General features: G+C 36.0%; 2 protein-coding genes across 2 annotated transcripts; both read right to left on the bottom strand.

The window, feature by feature from the left end:
* Window positions 1–2,696: 2,696 nt before the first annotated feature.
* On the bottom strand, window positions 2,697–3,140 carry LOC104084761 (uncharacterized). Its single transcript, XM_070198994.1, has one exon. It carries the CDS (start codon window positions 3,138–3,140, stop codon window positions 2,697–2,699), a length of 444 nt encoding a protein of 147 aa, XP_070055095.1.
* A 2,544-nt stretch (window positions 3,141–5,684) lies between these two features.
* Window positions 5,685–8,329, bottom strand: LOC104084762 (pentatricopeptide repeat-containing protein At3g48250, chloroplastic). The gene is made up of 2 exons (XM_009588714.4): window positions 6,196–8,329; window positions 5,685–6,116 (listed from the first exon to the last, which is right to left on the bottom strand). Exon 1 carries the CDS (start codon window positions 8,242–8,244, stop codon window positions 6,316–6,318), a length of 1,929 nt encoding a protein of 642 aa, XP_009587009.1. The 5' UTR covers window positions 8,245–8,329; the 3' UTR covers window positions 5,685–6,116; window positions 6,196–6,315.
* Between the last annotated feature and the right edge of the window lie 1,428 nt (window positions 8,330–9,757).

Raw genomic sequence — 9,757 nt, forward strand, 5'->3', positions numbered from 1 at the left:
CGCTCACACTCTCTATTTTTCTTATAAATTATTTTCTTATACCCTGTCTGTGATGCCTCACTCTTTCTTTTTCTCTTTGTTGGTGTGTTTAACAATTGAGAGCAAGACACCTATTGATAGTGCTTAGGATTGCTTCATTGATGTCATCAATGTTGTCATGTTAATGGCAAAAGTCAAATATTCATTGTGAAACCAATGAAATATTTGCCATAAAATCTTCCTTACTATTCCTTTAGTTGGCTTGACATTTCAAAACAAAAAAAAAATGTCTTTCTTTCACGTGGGATGGACCATCAGTGAGGAGGTGCTCTATTATTGGGAATGGGAAGAAGAGGAGACTAGTGTTTCTAACTGTTGATTCTTACTTGTTGGGTGTGCAAACAAAGTCTCACATTAGTAGCTGAAAAGATTGGGAGCATACATATAAGGTGTTGGACCTTTTAGAAAAAGCCGTGCGGGCTTGGATTAAAGCGAATGATATCATACCAAGAATATTTGTGAGCCATTTTAGCCCAACATTACTAGATTATGATAACTCTGTTTTATCTTATTTTCCCCACAAAGCTGAATGGAATCTACTGTTACTAATATAGCTCAAAAGTTTCAAACTCAAAAGCGTACAAAATACAACATGTTTGTTCTTCCAAGATCCCAAAATCTGCAATCTTGTTATTGGACAGATGGTACAGATATTTCCCATTACCACAAAGTTCAAAATTATCAGGAAAATCTTTTAAGCTCTACAGTAGGCTTATTCTTATCTGCTCACTGGAGTATCCACTGTTGACACAGACTAAAGGCAAGGCATCCGATTCAACGGGCATCTTGCTTGCTCATAGCTATCCTATATGAATACCAGCACAACTATATTGTCTATAAAATTGCTGGACTAATTAAGGCAAAGCATATCAATCAAACAAAAAAGGAAAAAATGAATAGGATACCACGTGGCCCTTACATTCAGCCCAATTGGGAAAAATCTATCGAGGGTTACCTTGCTCGCAGAACAAGAATGGAGAGGATGCAAGTAGTTGAATCTGCTGTGTTCGAGTACCCCAACGCTCACTTCAAAATCAAAGAGGAGAGAGGCAGTGAAGAACCGGACAATATGTATCGGAATAGGTACAACCACAGTTTCCCTAGTGATTATCACCATGCGTCTCGTGCCCCTGAAGATCACAAGAAAGTCCACTTTGTGGAGTGTGACAAAACCACTGAAGTTGAGAGGAATGGAAAATATGAAATCACAGAGGAAAAGGTTGATAACAAAGCTGATAGCTTCATTAAGAGGAAACACAAGATCTTTGAACTTGCAAAGATGGATACTTTTAAGGTCAATTGAGCATACCACTATTTGCATGGCAGGCAATACACTTCCCTCTGACTCTAAGGTCATTGGTTGAATCACTAGTATAATAAAAAAAATTGTCTGTCGTATACACTTAACCGTAGACTGTCTTTACAGTTGTATGCGAGTAGTTGATATGTACTGAAGTTTGAAGATATTAGTTATTTGCTTATCCTGTGCAACTTGTTCGTCAAATAGGATTGGCTTTGGTATCATCTAAATAACTAAGCTTATCTTTTGTTCTAATTTGCACCACCATCTTCTAATCCTTATAAAACTTAGAAGAAGAAAGCCTCATTCTCTAATTAGTGAAAGAGTCCAGATCCCTGTAAAAGATAGTCCATTTTACTTAACAAATCTTCCACTTTATTCTGTGGCAGGACAGTATAAGAAGTGTTTAGCAACTATATATGAACTGTAGTCTTCTGATATAACATAATTTGCAGAGACCTGATTAGAAGTTGTACACTGCCATGATGAGCTGGACTAAGAAACAAATCATATGCTTTTATTTCTCAAAGTGAAGACATGCTATACTGCAAGTGTTCCTGTACTCTTTTAGCGAAAGCTAAGGGAGAAAGCAGAATTCCCCAAGTCTTGAAAAAAGAAGAAGAAACAATAAAGCAACTAAAGACATAGAACTTGCTGTTTTAGCAGTAATAGTTTGTTAACTAGGAGAGCACCCTCCTGTTCCACAACAATCCCTTCAAGTTCCAATCTTGCAAGAAATTTTCAAAGCAAGGTACAATAATTCAGTAGAGGAAAGGAAAAACCATAGCGCGCAAATGTGTTCTAAATCTCCAATCGCTTTGGCATATGATTCGTTTTTCAAATATTGTAGCTAACTCAATCTTTTAGGTGATGTTAAAAGTTCAGGGACTTTGATTTGGTGGAAGGGAATCAAAAACCAAAACATACCCGTTGATAATTGCTAGATATTTGGCCATCACCAATGACTAAAAGCCACTCTTGTTTTTCATATATTCCACTGGTGGCTGTAGCTTCAGTCTTCTAGTGCTGCCCTCAGCTAAATGATGTCATGCATAGGAAAAAGAAATTCCCAAACGTACAGAAGAATTAGCTGCTTTACCACTTGGAAGCTCTTAATACAAAGAACCAGGGCAAAATCACTACAAAAAGTTGAAATCTTTGGTTTTCGTTTCTTTTCCTATCTACTTCTTTAAAAGGTAAGTGCGCGTGGAACATTTGGACCCCGAAATTCATCATTCTGAAAAACAGAATCTGAGAAAGAGAGTTCTCTTGGTTTCTTTTACAAAACGAAACCAAATTTTACATATTACTACAAGGATATCAGCTACAGTAGTAATAGAAAGAAACCAGTCAAAAATTAACCATCGTTATCTGGTGTTAAATCAGCTTCATTATATCTTCTCGAGGACACCCTATTGAACAAGCTTCTTAAACTATTCTTGCTTTCTTTCCGCTTTTGCCCAATTCGAATTGTCTCATCCAATCCAGAAAATGAATGGTCTAGCGCTAGCCCAGCTTCTAACTTCTTAGACAAGTTAACAATCTCATAAGAATCCCAAAGGGATTGGCTGAAATCCCAGCTTCCTGTGCCGCCATAATATTCCCTGGCAGTTGCCTTACTCATAGCTTCAAGCTTGAATCTTGACGGCTTGTTCTTGAAATTGAGACGGTGGGCGTCGAATTCGGCGGTGGTTCTACGGCTGCTGGAATGGCCGTGCCAGGCCTGAGCCACGGCCTTAAGGATTTCAATGTCGTGTTGTTCATCTTGATAAGGCTCTAGCTGCTGCTTGTTGTTCTTCATAGTGTGTTTCGAGTGAGTTGTCTAAGTCTGGGTCTTGTCTTGTATGGGCCACGTTATCTTGAGAAAAGAACAACCTCATATTCTTTTGGCGATGGAAACTTGTGATTCATAACTCTGTTTCGTCTTGAGGTGTGTTACGTGGCCTTCAGGTTAGGAAGACGTACTCCTCTTCAATGTGGGAGGTAGAGATAATAATTTGGCACACCAAAAACTGTATGCATATGTTAGACTGTGTCGGGAGAAGGTGAGCTTTGGCGTAACTAGTAAAGTTGTTGTCATGTGATTAGTATGTCACGGGTTCAAGTTGTGGAAACAACCCCTTGTAGAAATATAAGGTAAGACTGCGTACAATAGAACCTTGTGGTTCGGCCCTTTCTCGGACCCCGATCATGTTTTGGGAAAACCAAAAATTGAGATTTTTACATGCTTGCTCCCTTTTAAAAACTATTCTCATAATGATAATAATCTTTGTTTATTTCAAAACTGGCACATTTTTTTTTACTTCTTTAACACTTTGACGTTGGTAACTCATTAACTAAGTGATCCCTCTATATCAATACACTTTTTCTATTACATTTCCTTTTCCCTCTCTCTTCCATAATTTTTTTTTTCTCTTCCATAAATAACACTTATCCAAATATATCAAAGATTCTGAAAAAAGAATATCTAAAAAATAATCCCCTCTTTAACGAGGTTGCACAATGAGAATTTTAGTATTTGTTTTTCTTTAAATTTTAAGCTTTTTGCTGTACAATTTTATTTTTACTCAAAATATACCTTTAATATATTTTAAGTATATTATATTGTGATAATTTATAATATAAATACTTCATCAATATGTCATATATATTTTTTATATGTATTTTATACCACATATATAAATTATATATATACACATCATAATATGTAAATAAACAAAATATACCTTACATATTCTTTATAGATGTGTATTATACTTTATATATACCACTATTATATAATTTATCACATATACCATTTAAATAGAAAATATATAAGCATCACCAGTCAAAGTTGTAACATATTCTCTTGAAAATATTACCTAGCAAAGAAATAGGAAGCAAATGTTTAGATTTGTTTGTTCCGCGAATCTCGTTAGCTTGATTATTTTAGGAATTGGATCGATTTGGATTTCCTTGAATGTGATTCTCGGTCCAGATTTATAGGTTTTAATTAAGTAATGCAACTATTTAGTTGCCATTTATGTTAATTACCTACTCTGCTAGGTTTATGTAAAAGTTTCTTAAATATTGCCTAATTATGCTTCTTCCCCCCAAAAAATAAAAAAATTTCAAGTTCCCAAAAACTGGTTTAGGGCTTTTGGGTGAAATTTTTTATTTCATTCACAAAACTTCAACTTTTCTCAAATAAAATACATGTCCAAACAAAACTTCTAACTTCCAAAAATTATTTTTCAACAAAAGTTCAAAAACTCTTTTTTCAAGTTTCAATCAAATCTATGTCCATACACTAGCTTAGTCCCCTGTATGCTTGTGAGATATATTTTTGATCTGACATACTGGTATCCCAATATTATAATAACTAAACGGTAAAAATTTTAATTCACCTATAGTTGGTATATTAAAAGTTTATATATAATAAAAGCATTAGGGGTTTTATTGACAAACAACATCAATCACCATGGATACCTCAATGGAAAGTAAAGTGGCAAAAGTGACAAGCACCAAACACTGAACAAGGATGGTCCATAGCAATAACAATGGTCCTCTGCAATACCTATGGGGAACTCTATTCTCATTATCTTAAATCTTTTTTGAAGCTTAGATGTTTCAGCATCACCTGCCAAAATCACTAGCATCCCAAATTAATTAGCTCTTTCACAAACCTATGTTCCTAACATTGAAAAGAATCAAGATCAGTGGAATTGATAGAAGGATTAGTGTGAATAAGAATTTGGTAGAAGACAACATACACTGCTAGATAATAGAGGCCTTGTAAAAAGAACAAGGACCTACTTAACTTTTGTATATGGTTTCCAGCACTTTGTTTGTGCTGATGATATGTAAAAAAAAGGACTGACGGTAATGAACTAATGATAGCCTTTTAGAATGAGTAACCTGGCATGTAATTACATGCGCTGGGCCAACACCATTTTTTTGATTGAACACATATACGGCAAATGAAAGATGATAAGCAAAGTATAAAGTATCTGTCTCTATAAAGTATAAAGTATAAACTGAACATCCTTTTAAGTTGGCAAATGAAAGATGATAAGCAAAGTGCAGATCCTTGAAACTTATCCAAGCATGTTATTTCTAACATTTTATGCACAAAGTTACAAATTATTCCTCTATATCATAGTTCAGCATAACCTTGCGAAGGCACAAAAAAATATTGCTTGCACCTCTGCAATAATAGTTATTTTTGCATTAGAGAGCCCAATTACATTCTATTAGACTACAGGCATAATTATGTGCTTGAAAAATGACATACTCATGGGTGACACACAAGTGATGCAGCAAGGAAAAGGGAAAAAATTGGACTTAACGAGACATCAAACCAATATTGAAGAAATATTGCTGTATCATTCGTAGCAACAGGAGTTGTACTTGTTTGATTCAGCACAAAAGGATTGCAAAGCTGCAGTTGATGGGGGCCATAGGGAAAAAGCTCAATTCAACAGCTTGACTTACACCACTTAAAAAAGTAAACACCAAAAGTTATAGTAACACAAAGTACATGCTATGACATTGTTCATTTTCACCAGATCCTACAAAGAATCAACTCCACATCAGTTTGAGACCAAGATCCTACTATTTGGCCAGAAATAGATAATCAAACAGTCAAATCCACTTAGTCATTCATTATCTCAGCTTAGTAAAACATGCTTCCTACCTATAACAGTCAGCGAGAACATCTTTGAAGCATGATTACAGGAACAAGCATGACAGTCACAACCCAGCCGTACCAGGATTCAGTTTTCACATCTCCCGAGTCCTGTGATTAAAATCGTAAATGCTGATCAGAACGCTACAAGTATAGATAAGACGGTCCTTTGCTTCAATTATACTCTTACCCTTTCTTTATAACTCCACATTTCTAAGACACAGGCAATGACAGTAGAAAGGATGGAAAATGCAGATGAACGATCTTGCGAGCTCTTTTCACTCTTCAGGAACTAACTGCACCTTGTGCCCTAAGCAGAACTCAAGCTCTTCCGGGTGAACCTTTTCACTTTTCCACTGTTGGAATTTGGAGAACCAAAGAGGCCACAAATTGCTGGGTGTTGGCGTATATGATGTGGGCACTTGTAAAGCAGATCTTTAGCCTCGGAATGTCTACCTTCAGCAAAGAAGGTCTGAAAAACATGTTGGTAGGCTGAAACAGATGGATAGTCCTTGACGCTCAACGCCTTCAAAAACTCCACCGCATCCTCCACTGTTCCTGACTTTGAAATATATTGATGAAAGGGTTCAGGAAAAGGCGGATAATTGTGTTTCTTCATCCGACGGAGGAGATCTAATGCTTCTTCGAATTTCCTTTCCCCTAAGAGCTTTTGAATGATAAGTTTGTAAGTTGCTTGCCACGGGCGCATTTGAAACCTATTCACCATCTCGATCAACAACTGATATGCACCAAAAACTCTTCTCTGACTTAGGAAACCATTAAGCAGTACATCCAACAGATCAGCATCTGTATCAACATTTTTCTCCATCATCTTAGCAAAACAAAACAGTGCCTTATCAACTTCACCAGCTAAACAATGCCCTTGTATCAGAACAGTCCAAGTCTTGATATCCGGAATGCATCCACATTCTTCCATCGCATCAATCACGTTCAAGGCCTCCTCCAACCTCCGCATTTTGCAGAGTCCATAGATTAATTGGCTGTAGGTAATATTATCAGGTTCAAATCCTGCATCTCTCATAGCTTCTGTTATCTTCTCTGCTTCCTCAAATCGCCCCAAGTTAGCCAAACACCTATGAATGACATCATAAATAATCTTTGAGCGTGAATGCCCTGCTGCCTCAAATTTTCCCACAACTCTAAATAGCAGATCAAGATCTGGGGGATTTGACTGTGCGATGGATCTTAAAAGAATATTACACTCACCAAGTGATGGTTTAAACTGACCGTCCATCATCAGCTCGTATAGTTCTACTGCATCTCTCAACATCCTAATCTTCTGAAAATGCCTTGAGATCTTTATATATGTATCAAGATCTATTTCAAAACCTATGCTCTTCATTTCTTCTACCACACTCCAAAACTCTTCAATCGACTCTTCTCGGCAAAGAACCCTAAGAATCCCATTGTAAGTAACGGTGTTGTGCTGAAAACCTAAACTCCTAGCAACCCATTTGAAAAAGTTGAAAGCTTTAAGCGGATATCCTATTTCCCTAAGTTCCTTCAACACCCTAAGCACAAAATTATCCGACACCGAGAGTTTCATTTCCCGTAATTGTCTCTCCACCTCGAATCCCCATTCTTGTTTCTTAATCAATTCGGACACATCGATTGCCAAATCACCCATAGCATTTTCTTTAATCATCCTACCATAGAAATGCTTCAAAGCAGTGGCATCAGTTTCCATTTTCAAATTCCTAAAAACGGAATGAATTGACTTATAAGTTTCCTCATCAATATAAAAACCTTTCTCTTTCATTTCCTTAATAGTAATCCAAAAGTCCTTCATAGAATCCTTATTGGCATAAATTCTGAGCATCAAACTGTACATAGCAGAACTAGGTTCAAACCTCTTTTGCTTAATTACCCATTTCAAGAAATTTCCAGCCTTTTTCGGGTCTTTATCAAGTTTCTTCAACAGATACATAACAGCTTCATGGGTCACCGGAAAATCAAGTTTTCCTAAATCCTTTTCTAAATGTTTGGACCAGTCGTTGGATAGTATAATGTCTACAAAAGATTCAGGTTTTGATGAAAAGGAAACATTTTGATGGGCGCCGAGTATAGTAGCAGAAGTACAAATTTGTGTGGGAAGGGAAGGAGAAAGGTAAAAGTAGTGAGTCACCTGAGGGTTGGGCGAGGGAGCTCGAGAAAGCTGAGTAAGAAACAGCGAATTCTTCAGTCGAAGCGAACTCAGGATTCTCTTGCCCTGATTCATGGCTGCCGTGATCTCTCTCTTCTAACGGATACAAGGGAGATGCAAAACCCTTGAAAACCCCCCCTCTTCTTTAGGAATTAGGCTTATTTAGTGTAGGAAATAACTTATAACTGAACCCTAATACATTCTTCATTTATTTGCCTTAAAAAAATCTCATCAAATTGGTTAGTTATTAATTGACTTACCTAGCGGGTTGAGTAAGGTGTCATTACGACTAGTTGTATTTTGGGCCGTGACAAGAAATTAGGGGTTGCGTTAAAAGATGGTTGGATTTTATCGGGTTGGGCATGGTTAATTATACATAATCGGGTTAAAAGAAATATAGAGTCAAGTAAAGAAGAACCAGTAATATAAAGACACGTGGCAAAGTCGGGATCGAAAAATTAATTCTTATTGCGGAAAAACCAGAAAATGGAACTATTATTAGACAATGGCATAAATAGGCCAAAAGCATAACGTTAGTGGCATGCATGTGGCAAAAGTATAACGTTAGTGGCATGAATGAACCAACCTTTTAACGGATGACATAGATAGGCCATTTCTATTAGTTGAGTGGCATGAATAGGCCAAAAGTATAACGTTAGTGGCATGAATGAACCAACCTTTTAACGGATGACATAGATATGCCATTTCTATTAGTTGAGTGGCATGAATAGGCCAAAAGTATAACGTTAGTGGCATGAATGGACCAACTTTTTTACGGATGACATAGATAAGCCATTTCTGTTAATTGAGTGACATAATTTTTATGCATTCATTTACTTCATAATCTAAATTTTGATTTTTATTTTTTTATTAACATAGGTATTCGATACTTAATTGGCCCGATTGATCCAGATTCACCTCACATAAGACTCATTAAAAATAAAAAGGTTACCAACTAAATTTTTTTTCTTCCCATTCTAAGGGATCATATTTGAAGTCTCTAATTAAGGGCAGAGAAGTTCTCAACCATCCTGTCATATCGGTTGGTGAATCTAGAAATTTATATCAATAGAAAATTAAAATCTCCATAAAAAGTCATGAATTCTGTTGGAACCACATTTCTGCGGTTTTGCCATAGGACCAACAGAAAAAGACCTTGCCCATTTAGTAGAATTCAGGAAATAAATTATATTAAGGTCCACAAAATAATTCAACTCGTATTCTTGAGTAGCCGTGAGATATTGCAGGTATGGATTAAGCTGCAAAACATAGATCCTTTACAATCTATTTCCTTGTATAATTGGGAGATGCATTGGTCCGTGGCTGTTATTTTTCAAATATTAATCCTTAAAAAGACTTTGTTAGTTTTATGTTACGGTAATTTTCAAGGTGTACACAGGGATGTTCAAACCGAATTGGAAAATTGCATCAAATCGAAAAGTCAAATCAAATCGATTAAAAAACTCGATTATGATTGATTTGATTTGGTTTGGTATTGAATAAAAAAATTAATTCGAACCAAACCGACATATAAATATATAATTTTTTTTATATACTTTTAAAGACTTTATATAGAATTTTCTTTAAA

The sequence above is a fragment of the Nicotiana tomentosiformis genome, chromosome 3 (assembly GCF_000390325.3).
Source record: "Nicotiana tomentosiformis chromosome 3, ASM39032v3, whole genome shotgun sequence".
Lineage (NCBI taxonomy): Eukaryota > Viridiplantae > Streptophyta > Magnoliopsida > Solanales > Solanaceae > Nicotiana > Nicotiana tomentosiformis.